Source organism: Acyrthosiphon pisum, chromosome A2 (genome assembly GCF_005508785.2).
Source record: "Acyrthosiphon pisum isolate AL4f chromosome A2, pea_aphid_22Mar2018_4r6ur, whole genome shotgun sequence".
Lineage (NCBI taxonomy): Eukaryota > Metazoa > Arthropoda > Insecta > Hemiptera > Aphididae > Acyrthosiphon > Acyrthosiphon pisum.
In genome coordinates, this window is record NC_042495.1 from 118,665,466 (window position 1) to 118,688,548 (window position 23,083).

A 23,083-nucleotide genomic window follows, 5' to 3' on the forward strand; every position below is an offset into this window, starting at 1 on the left:
ATAAAACTCGATACAATTTGTGTGTTTATTATATTTTTTTATACTTACATTTTTTGCACAGCGCATACATCTTTGTTATACATCACAATATTATTGATGCATCACCTATAATATTATATACCTGAGGAATGGGACCGTCATGGGACTTTGGAGTTCTCGTCCATTTAGACTTGTAACATACAGTGAGCTTCGGTAATGTATAAGTGTCCGAAACTTACAAAAATAAGGGTTCTTTTTGTCTCCGCTAGGAATAAAAAAAGAATAGGTAGTTTTAAATAAAAATCAATATTCCGTTTTTCTAAATTCCATAAGCTGAATGATTTCTCGTTGGATAACTGTTTTCAGATATTCTTTTTTATCAAACCTACTTGTTATGCATATTTTATTATAATTTTGAACACATAGAGTATAGATTGTATATTTGTTTTTTTTAGTGAACAAATGTAATCAATGATAACAAAAATGATTTGAGAGCACACAATATATATTATAGTCAGTATCGTAAATTGTAATTATGTTTATATATATTATGTTTTGTATGACTATCTGAATTTTCGTTTATATTTTTTTAAATTTTGAGTGGAGCGATGATTGTATTAATTTGTATAATGATGTGTGTTTTTCTTTATATTCGTATGTGTGTTTGTATTACAGTGTACAGATAGAGGTATGGTAGAATCAATAATTATTCAAATTTAAACTTTGAATTTAAATTTGGATTGCAAAATTGATTTAATTGGTAATTTTAAAAGGTCAAAATTTAAAGTTCAGTATTTTTAAAAAATAATCAGGAATTACAAAAAAATAAAAAATAAAAAAAAAAACGGGAAGGAGCAGCGTATATGTATGGCGCTTCTACATTATTCTACGCTTATCTTTATCTTAAACACATCAAAAGTGTAATTATGAATTCCGTTCGTTACTTCATTGCACATTGTATTGTAAGTCTTATATAGTTTAGTCATGGCTGTAGTTATAGATACCTATGTATTCGACAATTAAACTGAACGGGTCTTGGGTGTGTACGAGCACATCAAACACGCCGAGATTACTCACGACTCATTTCATCGATTCCAAAATCATAATTAATCAGTAACTAAACAAAGATATACGTCTATAATACATGTTCTCATAAAAGTGTACCGTGCCCTTTTCCATTAATACCAGTTTCCACAAAATGAGATATTTATCGATTCTATACGTTTCAATCAAAACAATTTCTATACAATTAAAAACTGTTTGATACATCAAGTTTATTTAAAAACTATAAAATATATAAAAACCATTAATTGTATATTTTAATATTAATACTGAATCACGGAAAAAAAGCCCACAGAAATAAAGCCTATACTTACGGGTAAAAAAATGTCATTATAAATATGAACACATACAAATTATTATTGCACCATTGTACTTAACTCGTTGAAATTTGTAGATTTCTGAGAAAAATTTTAAAAATCGCTTAGAGCTAAATTGCTTTAAAGAGTCGAGGAATAATCCGTGTATGTATAATAATATACGAAAAAATTCCAAACTTCAAATGTTATAACTTTGAAAATAAGACCGACCGAAAATTCTGATTACAACATTGTGCTTAACTCGTTGAAATATACCTATAGATTACCGAAAAAAATTCCTAAAAATCGAGCTAAACTGCATTATTTCAATATATTATTATTTATGAAATATAGCAATAATGATTAGTGTTTATTATGAAGTATTCAATACTATCTTAGTTACAGCTACAATAGGGGATTTGGTTTTTAGTTGTTGTTTCTATAAAATATATTATATTAATACAATAGTACGTATAAATATAATTATAATATAATATTTATATAATTAAATAAGGACATAAATATAGATAACCAGTTAAAAAAAAAGTCAATTGGGGGATACGAAACCCAAATCCCTCCTCCCCTCGTATTTACGCCACTGGCACAATATATTTATAACTATCTAATGATCCAATTAAATAAAATTTTATTTTTCCATTTATTTTTTGGGGGTTTTTTCCACCTGCCATAAATACTATATATCTACATTAAATACATTATAAAACGTTTTGCATTTTAAAAATAATAAGCAAGACATAATTCGTTCCGGTACCGGAGTGCTGAGTGTATTGGATACGTACGTATTATCTGCAGTTAGTTAAATGTATTATATAATCAATGATATTACCAAGCGAGTAAATATTTTCAAGGGATTTCGAGCGTTATGGTACCTTCTTATCTTTCATGTCGATTAACCGAGATAAGCCAATAACCATCGAACAAACGAAAAGTTTGATCAGCTTAAAGTGTGCATAACGCACGGAGCGATAACTTACAACTTTATTTTTATGTGCGTTTGATTTTTTTTTTCATTAGAATTGTCTTGTAATATGTATATATTGGTATAATTCTGTGATGGCTGAAATAAAATATCATTGCTGAACAATTTCATTATTTTTGTTATTGAACCAATAATTATGAAAATTATGATCGTACTGTATTTAAATAAAGTTGTTTGGACAAAGCGTATATGCACTGATTTAAAAATGGTATATTATATTCAATCAATCGGTGCTACACAACCATACGAACTATATTCAACCACCACCATCCAAAGACAAATTTTATGCTCATATTTCAGGATCGGTGTACCTACTAGTAAAATTATTGTAGGTATAAGAAAATATCTCTAATGAAACACCGTTGAGTTCCTATACTCATATATTAATTTTAAAGGATACAGTCCACTATTTTGCCCTTATTAATTTATTATTGATAGTTGATACCAATGTAAGTCCCAATAACTAATATTTATACAATAATTAACGAATATTATACAATACAAACAATAAAAATTACGTACGATTATATGAATATTATAGAAACTGAAAACTTTAAGAAATTCAATTCTTTGGTCATGTTTAAAAACATTAGATATGACACACACAAACCTTTATTTTAAACTAGGGTGGCCATATTAAATTTTAGGCGACCCAGGACACCAAAATTGTATCTGTATCAGCTATAACCTATATAGGGAAATCCGGGATTAATGCTTACCCTTTATTAAGCTATTGTAGGCCCGCTTGATGTCATTATTCATTTATTGTTGATTTTCGTTGGTTTTTCGGTGATCCTATTGTATGATCCTCATTATTGTACCTAATTAGCCATCTTGCATCTGGTTGTACCGCAATTTTCTATTGCACATACAATACATTGTCGTGCCGCTAAGGATGATACTATTATTATTTCGGCGTATGTATAATCGTCGTGACGTAGATGGCTAAGAGGCACATGAAAGTTTCTCCATTAGTTTTAATTACATTTTATGTGTTACCCTGGAATGCACCGGCTAGAGAATATTAAATATTCTTTTAGAGATAATAATATGTACACCGGCAGCATACGTGTTTATCATCTAAAAATAACGAACACGACGTTGCACAGGTAGCTGTTTATTTTCCCGAGATATAACTACTGTCGGGTAGACCGGAGCCGTCCCTGTCCTATAAAGGACCACCGTAAAGTGCATATAACAATTGTAACCGCAATAGACATAGGTATTTTTCGTACTAAACGAATTGAATCATTATTATGTGTAGGTAGTTAACAAATATTATAATTTATAAGCATAATATCTCAGTGTGAACGCCTTGGTGCATATTAATTTAAATTATGCGTGCGTATTATATATGTATTACCCGTATAAAATACGTAACATTAGAATAATTTAAAATACCCAAGTTGTTACGAAATTCAAAAAATTAAAAATATATCATCAACTCATTGAAACTACAAAGTTTTTTTTATCGGATGATGTTTTTTCGGAGCCAATAGAATTGAACATCATCCACACGAACGTGGTCGGCGAAAACAGCTGCTAGTGAAAAGTGATTCACCTTTATAGAACCATATGTACACCACAGTATGATATTATTTGTTCCGACTACGTTTTACAGAATATTGTATATGCATCTTCATCGTTTGATAAATAAAATAACACTCGGCAAAACAATAATTGTTGAGCTGTGCTTAATATTAATTTATAAGATTAAATATAAATAATTTTCACAAAACATTGTATAATGTACCTACCTAGTCCATGTTTATAAGTAGGTATTATAATATTACTGAGTACTGAGAATTTGATCGACTAGGGACTTGTATAATCTGTCTTTGAAGTTGTTCTAACTTTAAATCTATCCTTTTATTTAAAATGTATACTGTAACAGATTTATTATGTAGTTGTTATGACCTAAAGTGCTTTACCATGTTTTTTATATTTTCTTAAATCACATTGTCTATATTATTTAAACCAGATAAAAAATAAAAAAAATGACTTAAAAACTTTTTATTCAAAATATATTCTGTTGTTTTATGGAATATAAACTTATTATCTAGTTAAATTCATGTTTTGTTCTAATTCGGGTTCTAAAACTTATATTATGCTATTATTCTATTTTGAATACAATATTAGTAATCAGGCATACAGTAGATATTTGTTCAACATTTATAAATGAAAGTTATATAAAATAATCATAATAAACATAATCCTAGTGTTAAATTTTAGAAAATAACTATTTCAACGATTATATCATGTACCAATTAAATAGTGTTATTTACTGATATTGACCCAACATTTTGTCGTTTAAAATGTTGTTAAACTAGTAGTACTTACCTATCTTGAAAGTAACATAAAAGTAATTTAAACGATTGAGTACTTTCCGTGTATGTTCAATGTTGGATTTGAGTATGGTTGACCTATGTAGTAGGTACCTATAATTGTATTGTGAATGATGTACAGCATTGAACATTAAAATGAATCACAATTCGTTCTTTACTATAATAAGACTGATTGAGTGAAACAGTATTAGCATAATGTACTTTTTTTAAAATTTTACAGCACCTGAAAATCTTGAGTTTCTTTTAACACTATAGCTGGTAGATACTATAAATTATAATAAACCATTGCGTGTTCCGCGATACATTTTTATACAGAATAATGAATATAAAGATACTTGTACTTTAGATTGTACATTTTTTAATCTTACTTAATTTTACCATAATATCTATATTATAGAGTCTATCATATTCATCACATTTCGGAACAGTAAAAATGTTTCAATATTCAACTTTGCAGGTAGTTTCTGCTATCTCATCCTAGTTAGTGCTTTGGGATTACAGTTTTTTTTTTTTTTTATATATATAACTAGAAAAAACAGCTCTATGTAAAAACGAAAACCGAATTTCATAAAAATTAATTTTCTTTTCTTTTGTTGTAGTTAAAAAATTAGTAGCTTTGAGGACGTGCATTTTCAGAAAATATTTATATTTACATTCACTAGTCTCGGATATAATTTAAAAATATTTTGTATATTTTATATTATTCGTTTGACATTTTATGCTAGGTACTTTTTTTTCAATTTATGTATGACACAATTTTTTATTGTGATTAAAAATACTTGAAAGTACAGTGGCAATTTTTTTTATTAGTCTTTGAAATAAAAATATTTCCGAAATTGGATATTTAAACGAAAATTAACGATTATAATTTTTTTTATGTTTCAAAAAATATTATTCTCAGGGACTAGGAAACTTTATGCTATCACGATATTTCTTTTAATTTGATGGTATTTATTCCTCCAGTGGTACGTCGAGATTGAATATTAGTTAAAAGCAGTTAGTACCTAATATTACATGAAATAATATTTTAGTTAATATTATACATTTATATAATATATGCGATTTAAAGTTGGTATGAATTAGTTAATAAAACAACAACACAATACTTATAAGAAAAATAAATTACTTATAGTAATATAAATGTTTAGTATAATATCCTTAGAAATATGGTGGTCTGTCAGATGTTTGTCCATTACAGTGACTTACTTTATGAAGATGTTATGACACTCTACACCTATTTTATAGCATGTCGATTTTTCAGGTTTTCTTAATAGGCATTTTAAACCATTTTTAAATCTACAATTTATTATAATACTTAACACGTAGGTATTTATCACAGAGATAAATAACAAAGACATTATTATGATGGTGGATCTACCATTATTTTAATATTTATCCAATATAATTAATAATAATTGGTTTTATTTTTTAAATATTTCAGATTCCGTACGTTATCACGCTGCTATCAAATTAGTGAACATATCGGCTATTGTAAATGAAAACCTCAATGAACATTTACAACTTAAAATTTTAAAATATGTAAGTAAATACACTATACAATACCCACATATTATTATACGTACCTTGACATTATATTGTATTAACAATTTGGGATTTAATCGGTATAATATGTGCAAACAAATATAATAAGCTATTGTGTTGCTACAAAAGCGAGATTTGACCGGAATTTAATGCCATTCATACTTATAGGTAGGTAACTCATAACATCATAAGCGATTACGATTGATCGTACATATTTGTTAAATTATTCAATTCAATTCAACTGTAATAATTTTTGTAGAATGCGTTGTAAATATGTTTTGTGACCACCTCGCATGCTCCTACAGTTAAAACTGAAATTCTCTGTGGTGTCTGTTTACAATTCGAACTCGCAGTTATGTATGTACAATGAACAATGATATAGAGACGAAAAAAATAAGAGCAAAAAGGACGATGAATCTTAAGGATTCTATAAAACAAAAGGGAAGTTCATTAAGCATTTGAAATTTGGATCTGTTTTAAAGCTGTGAACCAAAATGTAATTAAATCGGAAAAAGCGAGAGGGACGCCTTGAAGCGAAAGCCGCTCCTTAATTACCAACGCTGGTTATTCGGAAAGCGTACCGTCGTTTTTGTTGCCTTCGACAATGTAATATTTACTAAAATTGGATATAAAATAAAACGTATTTATTTCAAGTTCAAATAGGACAATCTTGAAGATATATCATTGTTAGGTTAGTAAATTTTATTGCAAAGACAACTAATAGAGATAATGATTATTTTCGTTGTAAAAAATCCTTATTACATATTATTTCGATTCATTGAATAATTGAAATACTTATCCATAATTAGTATTAACTACCTACAATTAATTTCGTGTACAATTTAACTTTATTTAACATTTTATAAAACTGAATTACATTTATTGAATTAATAAATTATAATAGTATTTTTAACAGTGGCGTCATTTGGGGGGTGGCATGGTAGGCATTTCCCCCTCCCCCCCTTGTAATTAGCTGGCCGCTATCGGGCCGGGTATGGGCTAGTTTTGGGCCTTTATATAGTAGCTAATAGGTAATATATTTAAGTAACCTACCTATATAATATATATAAATTAATTATTTAGTTATTGTTATCTCTCAAAAAAATGAGTTACTTACCTGTATGCTTATGATATTAACCTTTGATACTAACTAGTAAGTATACAATTATGTATAATGAGGGTATTTGTATTAGAGATGTTCCGGGTACCCGGCAATTACTCGATGGCCGGGTACTCGATATCATATTTAAGACTCGGCTCTTACTCGGTACCCGGCGTAATATCTACATTTTTACCCGGCATTACTCGTTACCCGTCGTAATACCTACATTTTTACCCGGCTCTTACTCGGTACCCGGCGAAATACTACATTTTTACTCGACTCATATCCAATGGCAAACGACAATCTATTTATAAATATATACAAACCTATAATTAATTTAACGGGAGAAATCTAAAATTCAAGGGTATTGAATTTACCAATTATAATTTATTTTGGTTCTTATTATATTACTTAGAATAACTGAACCGATTTACGATAGCCAGTTGATTATAAACAAATCATGTTTTTCTTCTATGAATTACAAAAATAAATCTCGTGTTTACCGTCTGATGTTTATATATAAATTATATGATAACAATCTGCAATCAAAACCCGTAATAAAATATAAATTATTACTATACAAATATTCTCAAGTATAAGTAATCACTAATCAGTAATCACTTTACAGTTTATATAGTAGTCTACACTGCACAGCTAGTACAGTTGTAGTACCTACTACCTACTACCTATTGCTTTTTTGTTTTAACTTTTTTAAATTCATTCAAATCATTCAATGAATCCAATGAACGAGGCCGAGGACGAGGAAGTGTCATGTATCGGTACGTAATACGTTTTATGTAATTTTAAACTCTATTATTTTTTATTTGTTTTATTACCTGGGAATTGTAGCTTTAAAAATCACACATTCACTATTTATCTATATGTAAATACTAAATAGTAAAAATATGAATATCAATTTTACATTATTTAATAAAGACTAAAGAGCTATTTTAAAATAAAACAATTATAAATACTTAAATAGGAACCATAAAACATAATATTATATTATGTTATAGGCTAACCAAATAATTATTAAAGTATTAAATATTAAGTATAAATTATAACCACAGTTTAGCCATTTACAATAACTAGGTAATAAAATTAATTGTTTTTTTACACATATTATATTAGAGAAGTAGTCCATCATTTTATTAAACACACTTGATAAAAGTAAATTAACAATTAAAATAAAACCAAGATTCAAAATCTCAACTGTATTATGAATACCTATTTGGTAGTATTTGGAACATTCTGGTGTACCTTAATAAATAATTGGTACCAGAGCTACCTACTGGTCAATTTAAATTTAATCCTGATTATTATTATTTATTTATTTTATATTTTAATAGAGCCATTATTAAAAACAAAAAAATTAAGTTTAATTTGGGAATATTTTGAAGAGTCTACATGTGACCTGAGTAGAGTTATTTGTAAACAATGCAAGCAAAAGGTATACAAAGGATTGGGGAAAAAGATGACTACTTCCTCTATGAGGAAACACTTAGAATCAAAACATAAACCATTGTACAAAGAAATGTTAAAATCTGAAGTAAGTTAAGAAATTATAATAATTATAAAATTATAGTCTATTAATGGTTAGGTATTATGAAGATTAAAAAGTAATATATTAATATTTTGTATCTATTATTCTAAGGAATCAAAAAAAGGCCAAAAGCATTTAAATGTTAAATCTGCTACATGTGATATTAAGACTAAAAGTCATCAACTATCTATTTACGAATCAATGACCAAAACAGAATGTTGGGATATAAATGATAAAAAATCCAAAGTAATTCATAAAGCAATTGGTGAAATGATTTGTGTTGACAATGAACCGTATAATTTAGTTGAACGGACAGGGTTTAAAAAACTCATGGAAATTGTTAAACCACAATATAAAGTAAGCTTGTTTCTATTTTTATTATATTAAATAATAAATAAATGTAAATTTCTTTTTTTAGGTACCTGGTCGCAAATATTTTACTGATAATATTATTCCAGAAATGTATGTTGAACTTAAATTAAAAATTATGGATATGCTGAAGCAGGTTCATACTGTATCGCTTACATCAGATATTTGGACATGCAGCCACAACAATGAAAGTTTTCTAAGTTTTACATGTCATTGGATTTCTAATGATATGATACAACATCATTGTGTCTTAAATGTTAGACATTTCCCTGGAAGACATACAGGCCTCGCCATTAAAGATACATTAGAAAGACTATTGCAGGAATGGGATTTAGAAAAAAAGATTCATTTATTAGTACGGTGAGTGCCAAGTGGGGAAACAACTACCTAATATTAAGCGATTATGTATAACTAGCTGTCCCGCCCGTCGTTGTCCAGGCCAAAAATTTGTATTTTTAATAAATATATTTGTACAAAATATACCACATTTCTTCTAATTATCTAAGTATAATAACAGAAGGCTGCAGGACAGTGGACAAATTAACTTATTTTTTAACTTATTAAATTAATATATTAACTGATTAATATAGAAAATTAGAAAACTGTAAGTTAAATATGACATATTTTGGTACCTATTTTAGGTGTTATCCTAGAAAGTAGGAATTCCATATATTTTTTAACTAAAGTAGTTATAATGTATTATTTTTAGAGATAACGGAGCAAATATGAAAAAAGGTGTCGATGATGCTTCGTTATGCAGTTCTGGTTGCTTTCTACACACTATTCACCTGCTTGTAACTGAATCGATAAAGAGTCAAAAATCTGTTCAAGACTTAATGATTCGTGCCAGAAAAGTGTCTACACATTTTCACCATTCATCATCTGCCACTGATAAACTTAAGTCTATTCAAATTAAACTTGGCACTCACCCTAAGAAACTTATTCAGGACATTTGCACTAGGTTGGTATAACTATTAAATACAAGTTAAAATTGTATATTCTATTTTTTATAATTTGGTCTACCTAATTTGTATTTAAAGCGTACGGCTCGTTTATTTTTAACAAAAATGTCTCCCCTATTAATATAGATAAGTGACACCAACTATCTTCATTAAGTAAAAATTTAAAAATACAAATAAAATTAATATTATTTATTTTTTCAGGTGGAATTCCAGTTTTTATATGTTGGAACGATTGTTACAATTAAAAACTGCCATTTTAGTATATATAAGTGATGTTGAATCAACTCTACCGACTTTTAACCCCAATGATTGGTTATTAATGGAATCATTAATACATTTACTAAAGCCTTTTGAGGAGCTCACCAAACGTATAAGTTCAAATAAATCTATTATTAGTGAAGTTATACCTGCAATTATGATATTAGATACTTTTTTGAATCGACCTAACACTTCTCATTTTGGAGTTGGAACTACTAAGGATATTATGCTCACTCGTCTTTCAAAGCGTTTTGAAAAAGTAATCAAAGATGACAACCTTATTATAGCCACATTTTTGGATCCAAGGTTTAAATTGTTATTTTTTAAACCAGAAAATAAACAAATAATGAAAATAATAATATTTAAAATAATATCCAAATTCAACAATCTTAATTCAAATATCGAACATGAACCTACTAGTACTTATATATCTGCAGTAGAAAATTTGAATGCTGGAAATAGAGAGTCATTATGGGATTTTTATAAAGAAATTGCAACAACATCAAATATCGACCAAACTGAAGAACCTATGTCTCTTAAGTATACAGATGTGGATGACTACCATAGTTTCAATAAGGATCTAGTTGTCGAATTTGAAAAATATTGTAATATGAAATGTGTTTCGATTGATGAAGATCCATTAAGTTGGTGGAAAATAAATTTTGAAAGTTTTCCATTGATTGGAAATAAATTACTATTACAAAAATATTTATCAGCACCAGCATCCAGTGTTTATTCTGAGAGGTCGTTCTCAGAGGCAGGATTAGTATATGAAGCTAAAAGAAATAGACTTCAGCCTCAAAATGCTGAACAACTTTTGTTTATTCATCATAATATAAACAAATTTTAAATATTTTTATTGTATAATGATAATATATAATAATGTTAATTACTGACAGGATACCTATTATAATTTAATTTGTTTTATTAATAATTTGTTAATTTTTATTAAACTATTAAGTTTTATTTTTATGTCTAAACAGTTTAAAGACTAAATTTAATCGTTCAGAGATTTTAAATTTTAAATAAAGAATTTTAAAAATGTATTGTCACAATACATTATATGTAATATACTATTGTGTGGTATTTACTATTTAGTATTTACATTTGAATTTTTAGTTACAAATTACAATATTCATTCATTATTTAATATTATTGTCTATTGAACAAAACTGTACATAACTATTGCCTAATATCTAAACAACTGGTATTAGACATTAGTGTTACTTAATTTGTATCAGTGTTTGTCTAAGTTTTGTTATTAATTTATTATAATTGCAGAACACTCAGTGGCCAGTAACAGTACTGACTACTGATTGCTTAAACTGTTTAAAGACTTAAATTATATTATTAATAATTTTTAATCAGTAATTGTTAGTTGACACTTTAATACTAGTATAATTCCCATTTTGTATTTACATTTCTACTCAGCCTATACTCGATACCCGATTAGTGTTAAAATTTTTACTCGGCCAATACTCGATATCCGGTTAGTATAAAAATGTTTACTCGGTCATTACTCGATACCCGGTTTGTATTAAAATTTTTACTCAGCCAATACTCGATACCCGGTTAGTACTATAAATTTTACTCGGCCAATACTCGATACCCGGTTAGTATAAACAATTTTACTCGGCCAGTACTCGGTACCCGGCTTAGTACCAGATTTTCTACTCAGAACATCTCTAATTTGTATTGAGATAAAAATGCAATATTGTAATGTAATGTAATGTAAATGTTAGCGAGCTTTTTTTTCAGTTTTATTTTTGGCTGGTCAAAAATGTCGCCCCCCCCCCCCCTATCAAAAACTGAAATGACGCCACTGGTTTTTAATGGAGAAAACTTAATGTTATTACCACATCGTTATCAGTAATGGTTTGATTTTGGGGAAAAAATGTCAGAATATACCTAATTAGTAATTATTATTAGGGAAAATAAAAACCAACAAATATTTGATATTGATACAATAACTTTTATACTGATATAATTCAAACAATCTATTCTCAAAAAGTACAAATTGTAGTATTATACATATTTACATCAGCCGTTCAGCCAAGCAACTTAAATTAATTTGGGCTTAGTAGTAATGTATTTTTAACATAATATACGTCCATTTTATTTTGGGTTTTGTGATTTTTCTCCCGCTAAAATTCTTATGATAGAAAATGATAAAGGATATCGATATTGACTTTACTAAGACTATTGTGACGGACTTTTTTTTATGCGGTTCGATTGACCCGATGACATTTTACTTTAACAAGCCGTAGGCAGTCGTGTAAATAATAATAATAATAATAATAATAATAAAAAGAAAAAGAAAAAACGATTGAAAGACTGTATCAGATTCTTATAGACAGCGTACTGAATGTAAAATTGATATCACCAGAAAATGTTTCGATAAATTACGATGAAGAACAGTCCTTAGGCGCTATTTAAAAAAATCACGTGAATTATATTCTATATATATATATATATTATAAACAACTAAATATTACAACCAAAAGTAGATATGATATACCTATATATTGGTTGTAGTTATGTGATTTAATGATTGATAATTTATAAGACAAAAATCCAATAATATTTTATGATGACAATTGTTTATATTATATTATGTTAATGATAATTATTTATAGTTTAGAATAGGTAAGCATCTTTAATGAGTTATAATAATATTAATATTCTTGTATTAATTATTTAACAATATAAATTGTTTCACTACCTAGCGTTATACTTTTCTACAATACATTTTATGAACTAACTTCTTTCGTGTCTTCTCAAATAAATATTTTTTCATTAAGTCAATATAAATACTTAAACGTTAAAATAAATCCCATTTATAATCCATTTATTAAAACATATATACATTTGTTCTTTAAAAAAAATTCGAAGAGACACGAACCAACTATATTTGTTTACTAAATAAATACTGTACTCAATTATAAAACAATTATTAGAGGGAATAATGATCATATCATATTATCATAACGCTATAAAATATTCGTTTTTTACAGTCTTTCATTTTTTTCTCTAGAAAACTTATGGTGGATATTTATGAATTAAAATAATATCTATTAAACTTCAGTGTTTATTCATATGATTTCCCGTTAGTTTTTTTTTCTTAAACAATCAAAATTCGATCTTAAATAAATGCGTTTCGTTGAATAATCAATATAATATTATTATGATTATGATTTAAAGCTGTATCATTCTGCTAAGAATGTAAATAATATTTTAATGTTCATTTTAAAGTGTACAAACAACATCATTGAAATCGTGAAATAAAGAGCGATCAATTTATTAAACATTGTATTAACTATAACTTATTTTTTTATGAATATTGTAAAATCATATGCTTAAAAACAATCCCGTCATAATGTTTCAATAAAGTCCGTTTAGATGTCTTATGTTTGTGAATTAACATCGTTATTTCTAATGAAATGATGATTTCTAATAAAAAAAAAAAAAAAAAAAGAAGTTTAATACGCATAGATGAACCTTTGTCAAACAATGCAATCAACTTTATGTAGATATTTTGATACCAAATCATGTTTGTGAAAAAAAAAAACGTGAATCTAAATAAATATTCGATTCGATAGATAGCAAGAGCACACAAGGTGTACCTATTTAACACGCATGGTTGATAAAACACTAAAAACCGTTGGTTGATACATGGTAATTAAACTGAATACTTTTTATTAACATTAAAATTAAAAATTAAAATATATAAAAATACGATTTTTGTTGAACTACAATTGAATATTTTTATATACCGAAATTGTTAATTATTAACTAATTAACAGCGCGATTGTTTAAACTGTATTGTTTAATTATTGTAATGTTACATATTTCACGAATATAATTTATGAACTATATTATGAGTCACTGCCGACTGCTGTGCGCCACTATTTTGGAATCTAAATCATCACAAGTTCTAAATCAGTAGATATTTGTAAATTGTGACAAAAAAAAATTTTTTTTGAAACTAATGAGCATTGTTGGTGTTCAACATTTACCCTGTAAAATATATTATTATCTTATTCGAGTACATTAGTAATTGTCTCATGAGTTTTTAAATTAAAACTTTTTATAGACTTTTAATACATATTCAAATAAATAAATTAACACTAAATTCCACCTTATTTTATAAAACTTAAATATTATAATATATGCTGTGATATATTTATATAGGTACTATAGTTATCTAGTGAATTGTAAATATTCGTCTGTATAATATATATATTATTTTACATAATCGTCAACAGTTGTATGATTCGTGCATTTTAAGAACCGTTTAGTTCCATTGCCTTGACTACACAACAATTACATATTGGAACCCATTATATTTCCAATGGAATAACACAAGTTCATTCAAAAAATAAGAATATTATTACTTGTAAAGTGTACGTAAGTGAATAACTATCTGCCTTCAACACACATAGAAGTTAATCTAATATAGAGTAAAAATCAATTGTATATTATTTTGCAAGTACTTTATTTGTTATTTAGTATAATACGGATATCATTAAAATAGAAAAAAATCAATGAAAGCTTATTCATCTATTTATTGAATTAAATTCACTAAGTAGGTATTTTTAACAGTTTAAGACTGAAGTATTTTTGAGTAACTTAAATTTGCTTTAAAAAATGTCACAATAATATATGAATATGAATATATTAATTCATATTTAAATAATAATACATAATAGATATTATTATTATACATTGGCTACCATTTATATGTATATTATTTTTGCATATTTTTTCTTTATACCCTATCAAAATGGATCTCTACATTTTCGTCTTCATATTCAAATAATATACTTTTTAAAAAAAAATAATAATTTAATCTAATTCAATAGTATTGTGTGTTAAAGTTAAGTAAGTTAATCTCCTGATTATGAATATTTATTTCAGCCTTTGTACATGTTTGATTTTTTAGATTATTCGTATATTCTAATAGGAGCTAATTTTATCATGTTTTACAATATTATAAGATGGTTATAACACTGATTTAAGTAATTTTAATTTTTAAATGTTGATACAAATAAATCGTTTATTTTTAGTATTAATTTCTCTGATAATGGTTTCTTTAGAAAATGTCTTTCTGTATACTGACTTAATAGTTTATTTTATTTTTTCGATTTTCATATTTAATCATTAGGTAGGTATAAAAATTAACTGAATATAATAATAATTTTAAGATAAATCATTTTATTATTTTTATAATAATTTTACGTAGGTAGGTAGGTACTACCTAGTTTATTTGAAAAAATCGAATACTTTGTTGTTAGTTAAATTTCCAAATAAACTATTCAAAATTATACTTATTTTTTTTGTTTGTTAGATAATTTGAAACGACTAAAATAACCTTTTAAGATTTAATATTTTATATGAAAAAAAAAAACCACTTAAACCAATTAATTTCCAACGACGTATGTATTGATGGATTCATACAATAACGCTCGACAATAACCCACGTATGTGCACAATAAATCTACTATATTAAACCCTGTCTATTATTAACTGCACACCTTTAAGGAAACCATGTTTGCTAACCATTCATCTTCATGGCGCTGGCGTAAGCTTTAAATTCGTTTCATTTTATCAGGAACAAAACGAATGTGGTATTTTAGAAAAACGTGGACAGTTAAATAATTGTTGTTTTTACCTTATTATACAGACTAACGAAATAAAATACTATAATTATCGTATGTAGGACGTAGGTGTTATAACACCATATGTTCGAGGATTAAAAATTAAATTATTATTCGTATAAATATAACTTATAATGTAGGTACTATATTATATACAAGGTATACAATAGTTATCAGATTATCACTATAAGTAACACATAAACTTAATACTATTATAGTTGACAACAAATGACTAGGTAGGTAGGTAGGTAGGTAGGTAGGTAGGGTGCGTATAATGTTTATATGCACGAAAACGCCGTATTATATTTATTTTTATAAGATAGAAAATACAAGTGACAATAGTACGATAAACCTATAGTACATTGAAAAAGAAAGTAGGTATATATAATTTTACTAAAAATTCTACTAAAACTATCCAACAATTTGTTATAAAATGTGGTAATGCTTCTGTTGAGTTTCGGATTTCACGAGCTTCAGAATTGAATCCGGAGCTTTTGTCCATTGGCATAGTTTTGCAAAAGTAAGTTGAAGGGAATAATTGGGAAATTCTTGGAAAACAAGTATTTATGACGTATTCATATAATATACAAACATAATATTATTATATTATGCTTTCAATGATCCAATAGGTTCAGATTTGCTGTTCAGTGCGTTGAAAATCAATACAAATACCTTATATTTGTCAATAAATTAAACAATTCAAGATTAAAACCGGTGTTGTTGTAAAATACTTTTCTCATAATATAACTGTCAGTTTGGTAAAAGCGTCGAATCAGCGTTATTCCATCATCTCAGCCAATTTGTCATCTTAATAATCTCAATCAAATGATTGAGTAGAATTTGAATTCGGAGTATTTAAATCACCCCCGAGATATTCAAATTGCAAAACTGTTCAGTGTTCAAGCGTGTGTTAATAGTATATGTACCTACAAAGGACATTTATTTATATAAAAAAGTATCTTATATATTATTATATTGTTTATACGATTGAAGATATTTCCATTTTCCGCCAACCTCAATTGAGAAAATAACGGTCTAAACACTAAAATATTTATTGAAAATCTCCAGCTTGTACAGAGCCAATCGTTATTTATTTCCGATCTTAAATTTTAACCTTCTGAACACTTACCTATTCTCCAAGTATCGATTGTTTGGAAAAAAGCTTTTGGTTCGTTCTATATTTCAGTAAAGTCCAAATCGCAACTGTATATCATGATTTTACGTACCTACTAACTAAACTCTTTTTCAGGATCCTGATAATAATATGAAGAGTATAAACGTATAAACGAGTTTTAATGTTCCATTATAATTATTGTTAAATGATACATAATATCCATAATATAGAGAAATTTACTGACTATTGTGAGTTATTGTTTAATCTCATTAATACTAACTTTGTACATCTATTTTTTTAAATTTTCTTTAGATACAACATTTAGTGTTAGCTATATCATAAAATCTTATAAATATAACTCGTATTTTGTAAAATTTAATTTAATCTTAAAATCAAACAGTTATTGTTTATTCACAAATGTTTATTTTACCATTTTTAACTCTACTAGTCTAATAATATAATACTTACCTACATCCAAAAATTAACTATATTATGCTATCTTAGTATGAATTTATTTTTAATTAGAAAACACTTAATTTGCATTGCATTTTATCTTTGAATTATAATATACCTACATATTTTTATAAATGTACTAACAATAAAATAATTAACTCTAAACATAAATTACTTTTTAACTTCTAAAAACAAAATAATTCGAAATAAAAATAAACATTTGGAATAGTTTCATTGTGTAAAAAAAACAATTATTTTATTGACTTTTGCTGACTATATCATTCAATTATATCGACCCTAAAATAAATTACTATCTGAATTCATTATCATATAAAATACTAATTGAATATTAATATTATATGTCTGCTTTATTTGATATTAATACAATAATACATCATAGTTTCAACTAACCATGTACAATTTATCATGTCAATGCTCCGTTATATATGTATAAAATGTCTACACAAATGAAATTACTTTATTGAAACATTGCTCTATAGTGGTTTCGATATCAGAAAAAAAACACCTTAAAGAATACCATTGACAAAAAATGAATTTAAAAAGGAGGGTTAAAATTGAATTATAGCTGACAAATGAAATGGTTTCTTTCGGGGGGTGGGGCAATTTGTCCAATACCTGTCTGTCCCGTTGAATTATTGCACGTGTGCAAAAACCTCTTGGGTAGTCATCGTGCATTTCTATCCAATTAGCTTTCGACATCGACAAACTAGCATTTCGAATCCATATCTCGTATTATGTCTCCGGGGGTATCAGTGGGCATAAAATAGGTTGAAGTACCTACCTAATAACTAAAGAAAAGGAAATAATCTAAAAAAAGTTAAAAATTATCATAATTTCAAATATATAAAGCCCACACAACTGCAAACTCTTCTCCACCATGAACCAATAATAGTTTATTTTTTTTTTCGTCTCTATTTATACTTAGGAAATATCGTTTAGTATGTTTGCTGTTTATTTATTACAATATATTTCTAAAACTGGGTGATAAATTTTAAAATATTACTTTAAATATTATTGTTTAACATTGAAAACACCGTATTACACCAGCTATTTATATTTATCAACTACACTATATTAGAAGTACGTATTTCCTAACTGTTTTTGTTTTGAATTGTGTAATAAACTCGATGCTCAACCTCTAGTTTTGGGCATTTTAGTATTTTTAGTCTCCATTCAGTTTTGTCCTCCGTCAAACGTTTGCTATTTTTATGTTTGCTGAATTTTGTTATTTGCTTTCTGCTACATAGTGGTTACAAGTTTATCAGCTGTTATTCTGCAGAACAGATAGTACTTTATAAATCTATTTATAATTGTAATTACGTAATACAGTCTTGTATATTATGCTCACTACTCACTGGTCATAATAAAAAATATATGTACCTATAGATAGGTACCTAGTACCTACTGCTATCGTCGAATTCACATGGTGCATATATTCATGGAATGCCAAGTAATTAAAAGGATTATTACAATTTGTATTTATTATTACTGAAATAATTGTCTTTGTAATGGATATTGTGGCTAATGAGCCTATGACATCTTACAAAAGTGTAAAGTTATTTATTGCAATTATTCACAAGAAAACTGTACTTATAGGTTATGAAGTTGATTAACTAATGGTCGTTATTAATAATGACAAATCTGGTTTTAATAATACTCCTCCATTAGGTTATTTTGTCAATGTTGAACATAGTCTACCCATTGTTGATGATGAGCTAAAATGTATCCCTCACACTTAAGATTCGTGACAAGTTGAATCACCTTAATGTTGCTAAATCCTTGCCTTCCCTTCTAGAACCTGTAACTAATACTGTATATTTTACCAATATTAATTCTGAATCGAAACGCGTTGTTGAAACAATTAAACTTACTGGATGTATTCATGAATCTATTATTTGATGTGGGCTCCGGTCAAACCTTAGACAATTATACCATATCCACTATAGTTATATGCTCAAGTAAAATATTACAGTTTTACTTAGTATTCAAGTAACTAAAAGCACCATTTTATCTGGATTGTATGCAAAAGATAATATTAAAAAAGGTGGGTAAGTGGATGTCGCTCTGCTGTACAGCAGGTTACAAGTAGGTCACTGATATGGATAGTATTCAATTTGAATTGAATGATATAATATCACTGTATAAGAAAAACGATTCTGAGCGGAGACGGTTTGTCAGTCTAGGTATTAAACATACCTATTATAGGTATACTTATCTATAGTATTAAAAAAAAAATGACCTATAATAGGTATCAATAATAAATTCCAAATTAATCATATCACAATATCCATTAAGTAACACGTTATACATCAACAACAAACCGTGGTACTATCATAGATATATAATAGTATACTTTGGAAGTTTCAAGTACCCACAAATAATATTATACAATCATTACAATCACAACAAAATAACTAAAATAGTTATTCCAGGTTTTTTAATATGTAATTTCGTCCAAATTTGAAATTAAAATTACTATAAAAATAAACTGTGCTTATGTATTTCTTAGAATTTTTGGCAACAGAATTAAATATTTACGTGGAATCTTGTTTTAAATTTTCAATCCTTAGATATAAAAGTTGAACATTTTATAAATTTTTAACTACAAAATAATTATTCAATTATAAATTTGATAAATTTTGTCAACATTTTAACTTCAAATTATTATAAAAAAAATTGTGTCTATGTATTTTTAATATTTTTCAACTGCTATTGTAACAATGTATCAGGAGCTTTGTATTAATTTTTTACACTTTTTGGCCCAATAGATAAAACTTTATTGATATTTATAGAAAAAAAAACTAAAAAATTGAAAACTCACAATGTCCGTAAACAGCTCAAAAAGAGTCAAATTATTTTAAAAATTTTATCGTATATATAAAATGCTAATATAAACATTCAGTGAAATTTTAAAGTTTCTACAGTAATTCGTTTTTTAATTACAACAAAATAAGAAAATCGTTACGTAAGAAATCGAGTGAATATCAAATGTTGTAAAAATATGAATTTCAAACGCTCATAAAAATTTAATTTGAGGTTCTTATAGACATTTTTTTTTTTTTGATAGAGGTAGATTATTCTATAAGGAATCTTGTATTACATTTTAAAATCTTAGTTCTAAAAAGAAAAAATTTTACGAATTATAAACTCAACATAATTAGGTAATTTTCGTGATTTCTCCAAATTTTGTCAATTTTTGAACTTTAAATGCTAATAAAAAAAAACTGTGAACAAGGATTTTTAATATTTTTCAAATGTCATTGTAACAATATAGTAGGAGCTTTGTATTAAATTTTCAAGTATTTTTACTCAACAAATAATGTTTTATTGACATTCATAGAAATAAAAACTAATTAAATTGGAAACTGAAATTGGCCGTAAACTGCTCAAAACAAATCAAAATATTTTGAAAATTTTATCATGTATAGAAAATGGAAATATAAACAACCAGTGAAAATGTCATGTATCTTCAGTCATTCGTTTTAAAGTTACACCAAAAACCAAAATCAATTTTCTCGAAAACAGATTTGCGTAAAAATTCCCGTTTTCTTAATTTTTCTTTGTTTTTCACGGCGCCCCCAAAGTACCAACTAGATTCACTTTCCTATCAGAAAAGGTACTGTTGAAGAAAATCCAAGCACTTTTACTGTCCTAAAAGGTGATGACAGACACAAAAAAAAATTAAAAAATTAAAAAATAAATAAAAAAATAAAATAAAATAAAAAACACACATCATTGTAAAATTCGTTCCACTCGGAATCTAATATTTCATGATCACTAATTGCCCTCTATATACCTAATTTTAAATTAATTTCCCTGCTGAGATACCTAGTATTTGAGGTTCCCACTTTTTGAAGGAACTATAATCTTATTAACTGTACAATTTAAATGTTAATACTATTCCTATCCGTCTTTATCAACATTTTAAAAGCATATGGACCAAACATGATTTTCTTAGACAAAATACCGATGCTTTAAGTCGCATTTGTATTGTAGTTTTACTTAGTGACTCACCAAGAGTATTTTTCTAAATGAAATATGGGACCTTCCTTTATAGACTCCCATCTGACTCTTGAGTTGATTTCTTTTTTTTAAAAAAAATTACTCGCATATCTATTTCAAATCACAAATAATATTCATTTTTAAATTAAAAAAAAATTTGAGCACATACACAACAGTTAGTCTAGAAGGATATTACTAAGTAAGTCCAACTTTTCAGTATAGGAATCATTAATACGTTTAATAATAAGTCAATGGCGATTGATTTACTGTCAATTATGTAGTTAATAAATAGTTATACATATTTTTGTTAATGGACCAACACAGCAGTTGTAATAATTAATAATAATAAAAATAATCAAGAAATAAAGCAATTTAGGTAAAATATAATAATGTTTTACTATGAAAAATTTAAGTTAGTAAATAATTAAACAATTATTAGTACAATGTCGCATCTTAACGTGAATATAATAGTGGTAAATAATAATAAAAAATAATCATTAAATAAAATAATTAAGATAAAATATCTTAAACATTTATGCGGGTTTGTTTTAGTCTTTCGCATAATCGTGAATAAGTCTAGAATCATCGAAATGGGTTTCATTAAGTTGATTGGTTTTTAAATAGGTTGAACATTTTCACAGTGCATGTACATTGTTTGATGCCATTTGCTAATTTTTTTTGAAGTCCAAACTTAAATCCATTACAAATTAATATGGTTTTGCCTTTTTCACCAGTAACGTTCATTTTAAATATTATATACGTATAAACGTGTTATTTATGGTTGCGGTTACGCAAACGAAACTGACTATGTTGAACTGGTGATATTGAATTATCTTTAGCTAATAACACGACATGATTATATTGCATTCAATAAACTAATCTGTCTGGAAAATATTGTATGTCCTAAATATAAATTTGTTGAACATAACGGAAATCAATATAATAATTGATAATGCACATCCATATATTAATTGGTAATCTATGTAAAATAGGTATGTGTGACAAATATCAATTTGAGTGAAAAGATATCACTTACCTACCTACCTATATTTGAGAGGCACTTTGAGAGTCACCGAATTAGGTTTAGTAAATTATAATGTTTTCAGATCAAGTAAATGTTCACTTGCTAGCTCTCTCATTCAAAAAGTGATGGGTTATAATTACGAAAATATTATTCCTAAGAGAATAAATTAATTTATTTTAAATATTGTTTAAAACGTTTTCGTTAAATTTTCCTTGAAAACTATAATTTCATAGTTGGTGGGTATTATGGATATGATTTTGCCACTGAAATATGCAACGCTCATATTTCTGGAGTGGAATCTATAACTTTCAGAAAAGTAAAAATAAAATAAAATAAAATAAAACGGCCTAAAAT

The 23,083-nt window shown here is 26.7% G+C and overlaps 2 protein-coding genes across 3 annotated transcripts in view; both read left to right on the top strand.

The window, feature by feature from the left end:
- LOC100569640 overlaps positions 1 to 23,083 on the top strand; it is a 155,829-nt gene that overhangs the window by 67,581 nt on the left and 65,165 nt on the right. Inside the window, exon 6 of the mRNA XM_029490062.1 lies at positions 6,124 to 6,221. Coding sequence (XP_029345922.1) covers positions 6,124 to 6,221 — 98 coding nt within the window. The remainder of the gene's footprint in view (positions 1 to 6,123; positions 6,222 to 23,083) is intronic.
- On the top strand, positions 6,228 to 11,353 carry LOC107882172 (zinc finger BED domain-containing protein 4-like). 2 transcript variants are annotated; one of them, XM_016808622.2, is made up of 6 exons: positions 6,228 to 8,105; positions 8,676 to 8,875; positions 8,981 to 9,226; positions 9,288 to 9,598; positions 9,948 to 10,199; positions 10,402 to 11,353. In XM_016808622.2, the coding sequence occupies exons 1-6, from the start codon at positions 8,060 to 8,062 to the stop codon at positions 11,306 to 11,308; spliced, it is 1,962 nt and encodes a 653-aa protein (XP_016664111.1). In that variant the 5' UTR covers positions 6,228 to 8,059; the 3' UTR covers positions 11,309 to 11,353. The 2 variants fall into 2 exon arrangements, with proteins under 2 accessions (XP_016664111.1, XP_029345598.1); XM_029489738.1 differs by lacking the exon at positions 6,228 to 8,105 and having other exon boundaries at positions 8,440 to 8,875.

Bases quoted from the DNA above. Each gene is read 5' to 3' on its own strand.
- LOC107882172 (XM_029489738.1), top strand. From the start codon at position 8,546: ATGAATACCTATTTGGTAGTATTTGGAACATTCTGGTGTACCTTAATA. The intron at 8,876-8,980 runs GTAAGTTAAGAA...TATTATTCTAAG, and splicing joins AAGAAATGTTAAAATCTGAA to GAATCAAAAAAAGGCCAAAA. The intron at 9,599-9,947 runs GTGAGTGCCAAG...TATTATTTTTAG, and splicing joins AAGATTCATTTATTAGTACG to AGATAACGGAGCAAATATGA.